Source organism: Helicoverpa zea, chromosome 14, assembly GCF_022581195.2.
Source record: "Helicoverpa zea isolate HzStark_Cry1AcR chromosome 14, ilHelZeax1.1, whole genome shotgun sequence".
Taxonomy (NCBI): domain Eukaryota; kingdom Metazoa; phylum Arthropoda; class Insecta; order Lepidoptera; family Noctuidae; genus Helicoverpa; species Helicoverpa zea.
In genome coordinates this window covers 5,683,577-5,698,523 of record NC_061465.1, presented here as the reverse complement: position 1 = coordinate 5,698,523, position 14,947 = coordinate 5,683,577, and the positions used below count along the sequence as shown (strand labels likewise).

General features: G+C 36.3%; 1 protein-coding gene across 2 annotated transcripts in view; it reads left to right on the top strand.

Moving 5' to 3' along the window:
* Positions 1 to 14,947, top strand: part of LOC124636704 (semaphorin-2A) — a 183,139-nt gene that overhangs the window by 151,764 nt on the left and 16,428 nt on the right. For both annotated transcript variants that reach the window (XM_047172868.1, XM_047172867.1), the window contains exons 7-9: positions 9,762 to 10,032; positions 12,414 to 12,644; positions 14,203 to 14,461. In XM_047172868.1, coding sequence (XP_047028824.1) covers positions 9,762 to 10,032; positions 12,414 to 12,644; positions 14,203 to 14,461 — 761 coding nt within the window. The remainder of the gene's footprint in view (positions 1 to 9,761; positions 10,033 to 12,413; positions 12,645 to 14,202; positions 14,462 to 14,947) is intronic.

Here is a 14,947-nt window from a genome sequence, read left to right as displayed (position 1 = left end):
GTTTTTGTGACAATATTGCCTTTTGTTTCAATTCGTGTAAAATCTGAGATCGCACATTCAAGTCCACTCTCAGCTAGTTTACTTAGATAGTGGTTGCTTATGTTATTTATAGTTTTTATATCTATATTAATGTCTCCTATCAATATAAGATCAGTTTTCTTTACATCATCAGTATTAATTGCACTGTAAAGTTCGTCAATAAACAGGTGTTTGCTTTCTTTTGGTGGTCTATACACTGCACAGATGTGAATATTATGATTTTGCTGCGTTGTTAATTTACCTAATATACATTCACTGTGCCTAGATTTATTCTTTATCAGCTGAAATTTATGCTTATTATTAACATATAAAATAATCCCACCACCTTTCCTACTTTTACGTAAAATGCTATATAATGCAAATCCTGCTAATTGATACATTGATACAATTTGTTCAGATATCCCCACCCCCGTGAGAACTAACATGTCAATTTGTGAATTTACTGAGATTATGCAATCTACTAGAGTATCAAATTTTTTTATTAATGATCGTATGTTAGTATGTACTACATTTATATTTGTTGTGTTTTTCGGTAGTTTGCTAATATATGTAGGTAAATCAATGCAATCAAAGATTTCCCTGATATTACTAAAGGCAGCCATTATAATAATTTAAATACAAGAAAAATATTTTTATGCTTGTTTATCTTATGAGCTAATCGTCTTCTTGTTGTGAAGATTTCGTATGTCTTCTTCACATCTAATCACAAAGATTTTGTCTTTTCCAGTACTGTCGACTTCGCCTTTCTTCACTAATACTTTCCCATTTTGGAACCAAATGTATTTATATTCCTGTCGTAGCTGTTGTTTAGCCATCCACATAAGTTTTCTATTTACTTGTGATAACGCGAACCGTACGTATAATTTTGTAGGCGCTTCATTATAGGAATCAGACAATATATCAGCTGATGTCAAGTTAATTTGCTTGGCGGCGCGTGTCCAACATTCCACGTCCCTGTGGTGTCCTAGTTCAACCTGTAGAATGCCTATGTTCTGGTTCGTATTAGTCCGTTTCACGCTTTTTATCTTTTGTTTGTCAATTCCCATTTTTTCAGCAATAATACTTGTGATTTGCAGCGGTTCTTCATTTTTTACGTACGGTATTCCGGTAATTTCAATACAGTTGTTCAATTTGTCCTGGTCTATCTCATTCAAACGTTGTTCTAAAGATGTGATTTTAGTTTCGTAGTGTGTGATTTTGTTGCAAAGATAGTTATTTTTATTTTCCATTTCTTTTAGCTTCTGTTTCATCATTTTAATTGCTTCCACAAAATCATCAATTTTTCCCGTGCAAAATTCAATAGAAGCTTGTAATGGCTCCAGTTCTTTTTGAACAATTTTTTGAACCTCGTTTGAGATATTAGACAATAATGTGTTCATATTTATCGGAAAGTTAGTTGAGGTGGACGGCTTTGAAGTTAGTATATCCTCATCGTCGTCTTCCTCTGGGACGATAAATGATTTCCTAGCAGGAGAATGACGGTGACATTCGCTGCACTTCCATTCCAAACTTTCAGAGTTACGAATAGCTATTAATTGCTTTTGCGTGAGACCGCTGCATGTTATATTTGCATGCACAATTTTGCCACATTTGCTGCATTCTAATCCCGGGCTTTTAGTTGTTATTGTTTTGTTGCAAATATCGCACTTCGGCATTATATTATTGTATGTAACACTATGTAGGTATTTGGGTAAATGGTAATTGTATTACGTACCCACACCACCGCCAATAATTATTCGTCTCCGTAGTAAACGTCGCGGCCAAAAGGTCTTAAGCGCCGTGCATTAGCCGTCACTTACGCGTTTTAACACCCAATCGTTCTATGTTCTCACAATTCACAAAAGTTTTGTATTGTTTATTTGTAATTTGTATTAATTACCACAGTGCTGAGGTTTATTAACTGGTTTATAGTTTATGTTGTTGCTTTTATTGTACACTATCGATTTAACACCAAACTAATCACGAATACTCATAAAATATACTATATTTCAATTTTAAAAGCGCGTTGACCTCAGTGCGTATGTGCTCGTAACGAACGATGTGAACGAATTGAACACACATAAGAACAACACATAAGGAGGTAATTGAAAAAATGTATATACTTACCACTAGTATAAAGTAGCAGACTGTTTTCTACAATATTTTCCCTCTCCTAATAGAATTAATGAATAGAATTTCCCTCAATAGTCGATACTATTTTGAACGTGTGATAAGTATCAATACTTAATCACGACGTTATTTGTGACATTTTGTAGCAATTCTTGGAATGCGAAGGTGTCATATTATAATTTACGACATACATAACCATTACTACAAGACACTAGCAAATGGGTTAAACGTAGCCTTAGGCCAGCCAAAGGCAATTTATATACATTATCAAACACGATTTACGCATGTCCGGTTTAAATAACGTGTTAAGCTACAAATGGTTTTCCGATAAAAGTCAGAATACAAGTAAGGAAGGAGGAAAATCTTGCCCCCGGGCGGTCGGGCCGGCACGTCTTCGCATGCCTAATTTAATCCTCAGCTTATTGAAATAAAAACGACATAGGTTTTCGACAGGTGCCGCGGGCGACGCGAGCGCGGGAGGGGAGGGTCACAGGTGGCCCCGATGGTCGCAGCGTCGTTAAAATTTACATAAAGTCTCAATCCACGACGACGGGCGCCGCTGCCCACCCCACGTTTATGCTACATTTAGTAATTTTATGATAATTTCGAAAACCGTACCGCCACCCATCGCATTATACTAATAGAGGAATTCTCCCGAGCACCGTGCAACGCCGAAAAAATTCGACCGCCTTCAAAATAATAAGTTTCGGTTAATAAATCGCGCTCAGCGCGAAACGCACATAAATTTTTGGAAAAATTAATAGCAGATGTGTTGTTGAGTTGCACGGGGGACGAGCCGGGGGCGTCCGACTGGCCACTGCGCTGTTACTGACTTTGAAACGCATAAATTCGGTCGTTACGTTTTGTTTTTTAGATATAAATATATTTTTGATTAATGGCGCATGTATTGTACGCTCATTTTATTATGTTAATCGACTCGCCAACGCACCACCACACAGGTCGACAGTCTGACAACGACTGCCTCCCCACCGCTCGATCCGGTATTTATAACCGAGTGACGTATGCGCACGAGGCGTCATAATAATGACATAACCTATACAATGATGCACATGTACCTGCATACACTACATCTCTCCCTTGTTGTTTTGATTTTAACCTTGTTTCAAAAAGTCCAACAATCAAACTCATAAATATTTTGGTAATTTCTTAAAAATCTATCAAACACCTGCAGCACAACAAAACCACGCTATCAGATCCCGATCACACTGCCATCAAACTGATTTACTTTGTTCCGTTTCCATTTCATTTCCCTTTCCATTTAAGGAGACGACAGATATCGGTGATACTGCAGGACACTACATCCCTTCCCTTGTGAAATAAACAAAAATAAAAATCCGTCCCTTTGCAGACGGTAACATACCAGCATCTGCTTCAGGCTCAACAAGACAAATTCGTAGCAGTGATATCAGGCCGGCAAGTTTAACTTCAGGTTTTGTAGCCGCTGTTCCGGCCCTGTATTATATCTACACTAGAGATGATCCGTCCATTTGGCAGACATCCCGCCAATCAGTCCATGTGAAATCAAGCAAGTCTCAAATATTGCTGTACCTTCAGATAATGAGCACTCATCTTGCTTGGTTCGACTTCACTTAAAACTGATACAGAATGCATTGTTCCAAGGTAAAAGATCGGCATTAGGGTACCTCATCAATGCTTTTCACTCATTCAAAACCGTACGAGCCGTACGAGGAAAGTAATCACATAAGATCGTCCCAATTGAATGGTGACCTAGATGGACTGTTTCCAATTTGATGATGACCATATACTTTGTCACCCATTTAATGGTGACCACATACTTTGTCTCCAATTTAATGGTGACTCCATACTTTGTCACCCATTTAATGGTGACCACATACTTTGTCTCCAATTTAATGGTGACTCCATACTTTGTCACCCATTTAATGGTGACCACATACTTTGTCTCCAATTTAATGGCGATCACATATTTTGTCACCAATTTAATGGTTTAAATTGTAGTTCTATGTACGAGTTAAGTACTTTGTGTGCCTTGTAAGCAAGAGAATGCTAACTCAACTAATTTTGGTAATATGTAGTTTTTAATTTGAGAGTGGAATATCAAAGCCTATCATTATCTCAGCAATGTAACAAACAATCTGGTCTTCAACCCTATTGATCAGCGCTGGTACTTTGCACGTTTCTGCTAGTACACTCGCTGAAATTCTGATATAGGCTTTAAATACCCTACATCAATGTATGTCCAATATCTAGTCAAGAAACTGTAAGCTTCTTAGCATTCAACACCCAACATATGAATACCTTACTGCATATAATAGTGCGATAGGAATACTTATATTTCGGTTAGGCATCCAAGAACACTATTATCACCGGACATTGCGTTCTGTAATGTTTGTTTGCTTTTCCTAATGTGGTTTTCAAAAATTTAAGTAGTCAAAGAATTATTATGCTTTGATGGTAAGCTTTTTAGTATCATGGTTACATATTGATTATAACGAAGGTGTAAAGTAACATTACGAATCAGATTTTAACTAATTAGAACCATATTATGCAACGAACGCACTTTAACAGGTGTCACTAACTTTGCACTATATATTTTGAAGCTGTGACATTCTGCATCACCATAAAATAGAAGAGTCCCTGACCCTCAACTCATGCTCTTCTTCCTTTCAACAAGGTGACAGCAGCTCACAAACAGTTTTCTAGTCGATGCAATTTTCCTTTTGCAAAACAACCGCTAACCTTTCTAAAACATCTGTCTACACATAGATAAATGTGGGATTCTAATTCTATATCTCAATTTCATGAGCAGCTATGCTGCTCTCATGTCATACTTGACCTCATCAATTTGATGATCAGCTTTGTGCTGCTTCCATTTTTAATATTTTACGCTTTTCCAATTTCATGACCGCGTATAGGTAACGTAATATTTTTTTTTTTTTTTATGTAAGTATAGTTGGCTGCATAAGTATGTTTATAGTTTCGTTCAAAAGCGCTTACCCTTTATTGCAGCTGACTTTATCTACGTTGTTTCAGTTAGACAACCAGAATATAAAAATATTATTATCTTTTATAGGGACAGCACCCCAGTAAATTTTTAAACGATTTGGTGACTAAGGGCAATTTTACTTCCTATACTTTAAGGAACACTTACTCAGATTATATTTTGCAGTAGGACTTAGGAACTTAATAATATTTTAGTGGTCATTTATTTATTTAGAACATATAATTTACATTTTTAAATATTAAATATAAAAATAAAAACATTTAAAAATATAAAAAAATAGGTTACCACCGATATCGGGCACAGGGTCCAAGGTACCGGTGGTTAGGGTCCCAGAGACAGAAACCTCCTCACAATACGTGCCGTATCAAGGAGTACTGCCTTCTAATATTTTAGTTATTATTAACCAAATGTCGACGCAACTGTGTAGTTTAATTAGCACAAAAGAGTAATAAATGTCGATAAATGTAAATAGTGATAAAGTTCTTTACCTCTCGTGCGAGTCCAATTGTCTTACGGTAACCTAAGATTGGTGTTCTAAGATCAATTATTATTAACCCTAACGCTATGGACACAAGACATTATTTTGTTAATAGATATCCATCCCACCACCCATATGGATCTTATCTTATGGGATGGGTTGAGGAAATTACACAACTTTATATTACAAGTAGGTGTGCACTTCAAGAATATATTAATGTGATGATTTATTAACTTGAGATCAATAAATGGATTCTATTTCATATATGTTCATATATGGTTATGTTATTCGCCCCTATGGAAGCATATTCTTCCACAACTCTCAATGTACTTATACTGCTTATTGGTACTGCAATACTGTAAAACATAATTTGCAAATAACAATATTATAATGAGGGCCACTTTGTTAAACTATTTGTAAACACCAATGTAAATCAATAAAAAAGAGGCTAAGATACCAATTAAAATTCATTCAAGCCTGAATCTTGAAGGTTTTAAAAGCACACGCAATCATCAACTTTTGAGAACTTGATTGCAACAATCATCCATGAGCTAATCATCATTAGATAGTTCCCAGAGTAAATATCTACATTGGAACTCCTTCCAGGTATCATCCTTAAAAGATTTTTTGTCACAGATGAGAAGGCCCAGTTGGGTAAATGATGATGATGTCCTCCTAGCCGATTATCGGCTACGGCGGCTGTACTCACGTAAGGGGATTAGCCAACTGCGCAGGACATATTATAGTGCACAAGCATTTGCGCAGACACAAGTGCACTCACTGTTCCTTCACTCTCATAACCCGATGGGACGGCAATCCGACACGACCGGAAAGAGATCAGGCGCAGGACCGACATTTACGTGCTTTCCGATGCACGGGTGTATCAATCACCAACTTCCAGGCCCGACCCGGGAATCGAACCCGAGACCTCGTGCTCAGCAGCCGCGCTTGCGACAGCTAGACCAACGAGGCAGTTGGGTAGATAAAGTAGCATTGTCAAATAAATCACAGATTGCTCCAATGCTTAGTTCCATATTCTTTTGATCTAAGAGTTTTATATCAACCTAAAGTACTGAAATTACAATTGTGAGCTAGCATGTTTACCAAAGATTCTATCTATTGGATACCAAAATTTTGATCCACATTTTCCAGCTAGTATTGCTGCTTGTATGCTGTTCTACTGTTCTGTATCTTCTGGAATATCTCTGTTGTATAACAACCTCTTTAATACAGCAAAATAAAGTAAAAGTATTGAAATTATACCTAGGGTGACTGAGCAACTGTTATAATTAACACTATTATGGGTAGGCAACCCACTAGAGGTGTTGGTGGACTTGGATGTTGTGCATAGGTGAATACATACCAGTATAGCTGGGCGAGTTCTTCAACATACATGGCCAACCTACTACGGTCCCTCAATGTGCTGTTTGTTAAACTAGATACCTAGCACATGTTTGTCATTTGTAGAACCGTTGAGTATATAACCCACCAGTTTGTTCTTGTAATATCCTCTATATTGCAAGCACTTGAATTAAGTTAGTTAAGTACCAGAACAATATAGCAGGTATAAGTTGTTGACTAGACTCTGAGAAGTTAAGTTTGGAAGCTTTTTATGATCCAAATCACCGGGCACAGAAAATATAAAAATTATCAAGATTTACTATTTAGTTGTTGCAGTAGTTGACAACTATCGCCAGATAATTTATGCGTGTACAGTCAATTGAATGACCAGTAGACGTTCACTACCGTTAACTGTCAAGCTGTCAATTTAATGACCAGTAGATATAGACTACTGCCAACTGTCAAGCTGTCAATTTAATGACCAGTAGATATAGACTACTGCCAACTGCCAAGCTGTCAATTTAATGACCAGTAGATATACACTACTGCCAACCATCAAGCTGTCAATTCAATGACCAGTAGATATAGACTACTGCCAACAATCAGGCTGTCAATTTAATGACCAGTAGATACACACTACTGCCAACCATCAAGCTGTCAATTCAATGACCAGTAGATATAGACTACTGCCAACAATCAGGCTGTCAATTTAATGACCAGTAGATACACACTACTGCCAACTGTCAAGCTGTCAATCTAATGACCAGTAGATATAGACTACTGCCAACTGCCAAGCTGTCAATTTAATGACCAGTAGATATACACTACTGCCAACCATCAAGCTGTCAATTCAATGACCAGTAGATATAGACTACTGCCAACAATCAGGCTGTCAATTTAATGACCAGTAGATACACACTACTGCCAACCATCAAGCTGTTAATTCAATGACCAGTAGATATAGACTACTGCCAACAATCAGGCTGTCAATTTAATGACCAGTAGATACACACTACTGCCAACTGTCAAGCTGTCAATCTAATGACCAGTAGATACACGCTACTGCCAACTGCCAAGCTGTCAATCTAATGACCAGTAGATATACACTACTGCTAACCGTCAAGCTGTCAATTTAATGACCAGCAGATTTTTGGAATAGAATAGGTCTTTATTTGCTTAGAATGCAGGCACTTACAAAATAGGATTGTAAACAACATAATAAGATCCGTGTACATTCCGCCTTGTTGGCATGCAAGCACAACAATTATTAAACACAATTGATTATAAGGCAAATAGGTTATTGTATTATATCCTCTAGGAAATCCCACCACTGCTAAAGTCGTCTTGACGACAATTCAACAACCAGCAACTTTATATTGCTTCCAATAAATGCCTATTATTGAATAAACTTTGATGCAGGTTTAAGAATGAGTAAACTGATCACCAAGTAATGATTTTGTATTATAAATTACTCATTTGATAAATATTAACACCTGCAATAAATATTGCTACTTCCATTAGAATTGTAGCAAGGTAAACTTAAACAAAGAATTACGTAAAAAGGTTAAAATTTGTTTGCAATTCGGGTGATACATACATGAACATAAAAGTTATGTATACTTTGTCATTCTACTCTCTTCCCTTCCTTCTTTCCTTTTGCACTTTTTAATATGATTTTGTATTATAAATTACTCATTTGATAAATATTAACACCTGCAATAAATATTGCTACTTCCATTAGAATTGTAGCAAGGTAAACTTAAACAAAGAATTACGTAAAAAGGTTAAAATTTGTTTGCAATTCGGGTGATACATACATGAACATAAAAGTTATGTATACTTTGTCATTCTACTCTCTTCCCTTCCTTCTTTCCTTTTGCACTTTATTAACATCGGTCAGAGGTTACTTGTTATCAAAGCTTATTTAGCATACATTAATTTGGTATAGGCATGAATAGGACAAATTATTTAGTATAACCTTGTATATCAAATATTTTTCTGGATCACAGAACTAATAGGTAGTTCAAAATTATAAAAATTAGATAATAGGTAACTGTTGGTCCAAACACTCACGGTTTTATCCTCGTCGCCAATGTATTGTACGCTCATTTTATTATGTTAATCGACTCGCCAACGCACCACCACACAGGTCGACAGTCTGACAACGACTGCCTCCCCACCGCTCGATCCGGTATTTATAACCGAGTGACGTATGCGCACGAGGCGTCATAATAATGACATAACCTATACAATGATGCACATGTACCTGCATACACTACAGCGCATAAAATCGAAACGTTCACGCGTGGAAATTTTAATATTTTTGGAAACTTTTTATTCACCCTCTACAAACATCCCTACTTTGGTGTTTCGGAAATTGGGGTGTTTTGAAGCTTTAATTAACGTGTTTACCAAAACGCACACCCTTATGCACAAACAATTGTGGAGATAGGTACTTTATACGCAGTTTAAATCAGAGGGGATATTAGTAGCGAAATAATTACACTTTCAAAATGAAATTACATAGGTAAGGTTAAGTAGAGTTATGATTTAATAACAATGTTGTGCCGACTGTGAAACTCCAGTTTATTGCGCTATATGATATAAAAGCACCTGTTTCAGTGTAACTTACAATATTAAGTAGCAAAGCAGAAATAGTCCGTATAATACAATAAACTGTGTTATTACTTTGATTGCATTCACAATCATATAACAACACGTGTACGCAATTTTGAAGAAAATATTATGCTGGAAGTGGCCGTTGAAGACTATAATGTCGCTTTGTTACAGTCCAACTTGACGCACCTGCCGCGTCACGAGTACGTGCCAGGCATCGGCATGGGCGTCGCCAAGTGTCCCTACGACCCTGCTGACAACTCCACGGCTCTGTGGGTGGAGAGAGGCAACCCTGGAAGCTTACCTGCCCTCTACTCCGGCACTAATGCGGAGTTCACCAAAGCGGACACCGTCATCTTCAGGACGGATCTACATAACTTGACGACGGGGCGACGCGAGTTTGCCTTCAAGAGGACCCTGAAATATGACTCCAAGTGGCTTGACAGTAAGTGTTTTTCTAATAGAACGTCAATTTCACCATAACATTCTATTTTATGAAATTTCAGGGCTAGTTTACCTACAATTTAGTGTTGTTCGGTTGTATTCGGCTAATTATTTCTACATTTATTTCAAGCTAGACTGTAGGCAAGCACCGTAATAAAACGTAAACGAAATGTTTTTCTCTATAACAATGTGCCTATTTAACGTTTTTGGGCCAATGTTTTACCACCATAAAAATGGTATTAAGTAGTCTAGCTGGCTAATATTTCTGGACTAATAACTAATGAGTTATATCGAATATAAACGTGCCTTCTAAGTATCAGATCGACGTTTTCTGGTCGAGTGATTCACACTGACCCAGTCAACCGAATCAAAAGCGATATCGAAATTAAATCAATATCGAAATGAGCGTGATCATTGCTGGCCAACAATGGTCGGGTATCCATTAGGTTGAAAGCGAGCCGGTAATAATAAGGACAAATGTTACAATTATCGACGCTTACGCGATTTACACGGGAATTGGCCTGCTTGTGATTAAACAGCCGAAATTAAACTGTTTTGCCTCTAACGAGCGTCGATGTCTCGCGGTTCCATGTGTGGTCTATTCCTAATTGGAATATAGTTTTGTTGATTGCTCATTTTTTGTGGCTTTGTGAATGTACCTAACGATTGAGACGTTAAAAGTTTATGTGTCTGAATTATTATTGTTTCAAGAGTATACGTGTAAACACATAAATTACAAAATCTTTTATATAAATATTTAACTAGGTATGTTTTATTTTCCACTTATCAAATCATAAAGTAAATTCAGTTTTCATTTTGCTTACCTAGTGATTTAACTAGTTTAAATAAAATTAAAAGTGCAATTACTAAGTCGGTACATTTTCGTAAATCTGCTTATTCTATAAAAATTATCGCTGACATTGGAAAAAGCAAATTATGAGTTTTATAAAACTAATTAAGCTAACTATCTTTATAAACCTGAGCCAGCCCAATGTAAGGCAAAAGAATAATTAAAAATCACAACGTTGAGCCTAGGAGATAAATTATATTATTACCTTATAACGTTAATTCAATGAAAACTTAAACAATAATTCCTAAACAAATATTTACACAGACACCTTTTTAGAATAAAGACTTTAATTGTTCAGATTTAAATACGGAATTATTATTGGAACAATTGGGACAGACCCTTTTAGCCGTTAATTTGTGTGGCACGGTACTAGCGAAATAGAAATTACGCTTGTGTACAAATTTGCGTAATTTCCGTTAATATTGCTCTGTTCATTACACTCGACCCTTTATTACTAACGTTTTCGTCTAGTATGCCACTAACAGTTATATAATTATATTCATTTAATTTTCATTTGTATGAAACCCTTTTTAGTATTCATTCTACTTCTAAGTTGCGTTCTGAATTAATTCGTTTCTTGCCCCTATCGGCAAAAAGTGTTTTTGTACCAAATAAATGCGTAATAGCAAACATTTACTCTTTATTAGAGGGTCATAAAAACTTTTGATAAATCAATAAATATAAAGACGAACTTTCTTTTATAATACAATATGTTACAAATCGATTCCCATTTATGTGAATATTACATCAAATGGATACTTCAACTTTAATAGAATTCTTCTATTGATCGCCTATTTTATTATACCTAGAATATTTTTACATTTTATGTGACATTCATAATTCTTAGTAATATCACGTACATCAACTGCATCAAAAGAGGGTTTATCGCCACTATTAATTAAATGAAGCCAAATTTATGAGCGTAATAACTTTTAAAGTTGTGAAACCTTACTGCTTATTAAAGTCTATATCTTAAGCTTAATGTTAACTGCCATTGTAGCGTATGCTGCCGATGATATTATTCAACAATGTGAATAGAGATATCGGGTGTAAGGCGCGCGTCCGTATTCTGTAATCCGCGCCACGTGGCCTTTTCATTATACGACCAACAAATAAGCACTTATTAATGCTGCCTATAAACGTCCCGTGTGACATAATTGTCACCCACGGCTTCATCTAATATTTATTGCATATCACACGGAATAACAGCAATTTGATACTGCGGTATTAACAGTGATTGTGGGAACGCACGCTTGCCAGAATACACTAAATATATTCATAATTTTACGAAATTATTACACTGCGACATGCCTATTATAATTTAACTTGACAACTCGCTATTAAATGGGAATCATAATGTTTATTATTTATGAAAACTGATATCAAAGTGCCTTCCTAAGTTTAAAACTAGAGTAATTCAAAGTGCTTTACTTTCGAATATCAATTACGTTCAAGTTTTAAGTGATGAGAACTTTGTAAATCATTTTCTTCGGACTATGTTCGTGTTTATCAACCTGGTGTTATTTTTTTAGAGCCAAACTTTGTGGGGTCGTTCGACGTTGGAGACTACGTGCTTTTCTTCTTCCGTGAAACTGCTGTGGAGTACATCAACTGCGGGAAAGCGGTGTACTCGAGAGTAGCGCGAGTTTGCAAGAGGGATACTGGCGGCAAGAACATACTCAGTCAAAACTGGGCCACATACTTGAAAGCAAGACTGAACTGCAGCATACCTGGAGAGTTTCCCTTCTACTTCAATGAAATACGTGAGTACTTTAAGCTATTATTATAAGTTTGTTACTAATTTAGACTTGCGTTCAAGTCTTTCAACCAGTGTTTTGTCAAGGAGCTTCAATAAGTGATACGCGTCATGATTAACCCGAAATAATACTATCTAAAGAAAACATATTAAATGGAGCTATCGAACTTTGTGCAGTTAAAATATCTCTTAACCATTTTGACTTGAGAACGTTGTCGAATTGAGACTTACCGTTCCTTACATTCAAAGCACACTAATAATGACTGTCAGTCCCGAGCAAACATTTTGAGTTCCAAATTCAAAGTGCATAGTACGATTTTACAAGAGTCTAGCCGATTCCGTTCTGCTCTTGGGCACGGGACCTCCCAGACTGTGTTCATAAAATATTAACGTCGGAGGTTCGCGCCGTGCCACGGTTTTTCACGCGGACCCACTACTGTCACTGAATAACTCATGAGAATGTAATAGGTACTCAAGTGCTCACTATTTGCTCTAGCTGTGTTATTTACATGTTGTTCGAGCAATTAGATTCGCGCCAAAGTTTGCGATCGGTGCGATCCGAATACGGTCCCGCAAAGGTACAATAGAAAGAATTCTGGCTATAAAGATTCCTTTCGTGTTCATTCTTCGTCAGCCGTAAAATGTTGTGTCCCAAAATTGCTTATCTACACAATGATTTTTCCTTATACAAAGCCGAATAGAATACTTATTTACGTTCAAATACTATGAGCGAAGATAGAATCGGGATGTGTGCTTGAGCGAACGTGTGTTTAGTTTGCCGACAACAAATACTCAAAGCACCTTGCAATAACTATAGTTTGTACAATTTGCAGTTCAAAAACAACTTGTATAATACCATAAACTGGCCAAACTGTTAGCCAAACTGTTGCAACTTCACCATAGATATTAGGTTGAGAGCCCACAATTATAACAATTTGATAGTACACTAAAGTTTGAACAACTAAGAACGGATTAGACATCATGACGGCGCGCTTGATAAATTTTAGCTTTACTTGTCCAATAGTTTGAGATTCAATTTAAATTTAAATTACTTTTATAGCCCTCTTTGATATTTTACACCTGAGTGGATTATAAATTCTATAAAAATAAAACTTCGAAATTAAAGCTCTTCTTGTAAATCTAGTTTAATCTTGCATAAAGATAAAATAAATAATTGCAAAGTTTATCTTGTCTGCTATCTAAATCTACATTTAGAAATTTAATTTTGGACGAAATTCATTAAGAATTTAATGTATTAATTACAGAAATAATCCTTATTTAAGTAAATCTATATTAAAATTGTTATAATTCTTCGTTATAAATCTCATTAATAACCTAACCTAATATTAATGTTACGTTAGGTTACAGAAATATATATACCTGTACATTTTTTTATTTTGATTTGGAGAATTTTCCCAACCCGACGTTTTTCACGTAAAAGAAAATCTAGAACTTCAACATATAACATTGGCTTAAAATGACACTTTTTAATTACAGCAATAATATTACAAGAATGCATTCAGATAAACAAATGAATCCATAAAACATATTTTTCCATCCACCAGAGAGCATCTATAAAGTGCCTGGAGACGACAGTCGTTTCTACGGCGTGTTCACGACGGCATCCACCGGTCTCATGGGCTCTGCCATCTGCACGTTCACCATAGGCGACATACAGAAGGCTTTCGAAGGGAAATTCAAGGAGCAAGCGTCTTCAAGCTCTGCGTGGTTACCGGTGATCAGCAGTAAGGTGCCAGAACCGAGGCCTGGGACGTGTGTCAATGATACCTCGTCTTTACCTGATACGGTGCTCAATTTTATAAGGTGAGTGTCTTTTGTTTTATGAAAGGAGTAGTTTGTTGTCGTTTTGTAAGCTTGTTGAAAAATAAATATCGTTTGCGCGTGAAGAAACATACATTATCACAACAACATCATGTTTCTTCGTATCTGTGTTCTGCGTGTAACTGTGTACATAAAGTATTAAATTAAAATAAATTAATTAATTAATTAACCTTTCTTATTATTAGTATGATGAATGTGAAATAAATTGGTCAATAAAATGAAACAAAGCCATTCTCACACTTACATCATTATTGGAATTTGCAATGCATTGTTGAATTTATTCATTCCAAAGAGCCAGCACGGAGCAGAGAATTAATTTATTTAAAAAAACGGCCGAGCAGCCGGATACGGAAAAAGAACAAAAGGCGAGACTGTCGTTATTGTAACAGGCGCGCCGGACGTAAACAAAGTAGAAAATCGTCACTTAAAAACGCGAAACACGATCCTGTCGGGGACGAGGTCTCTAGC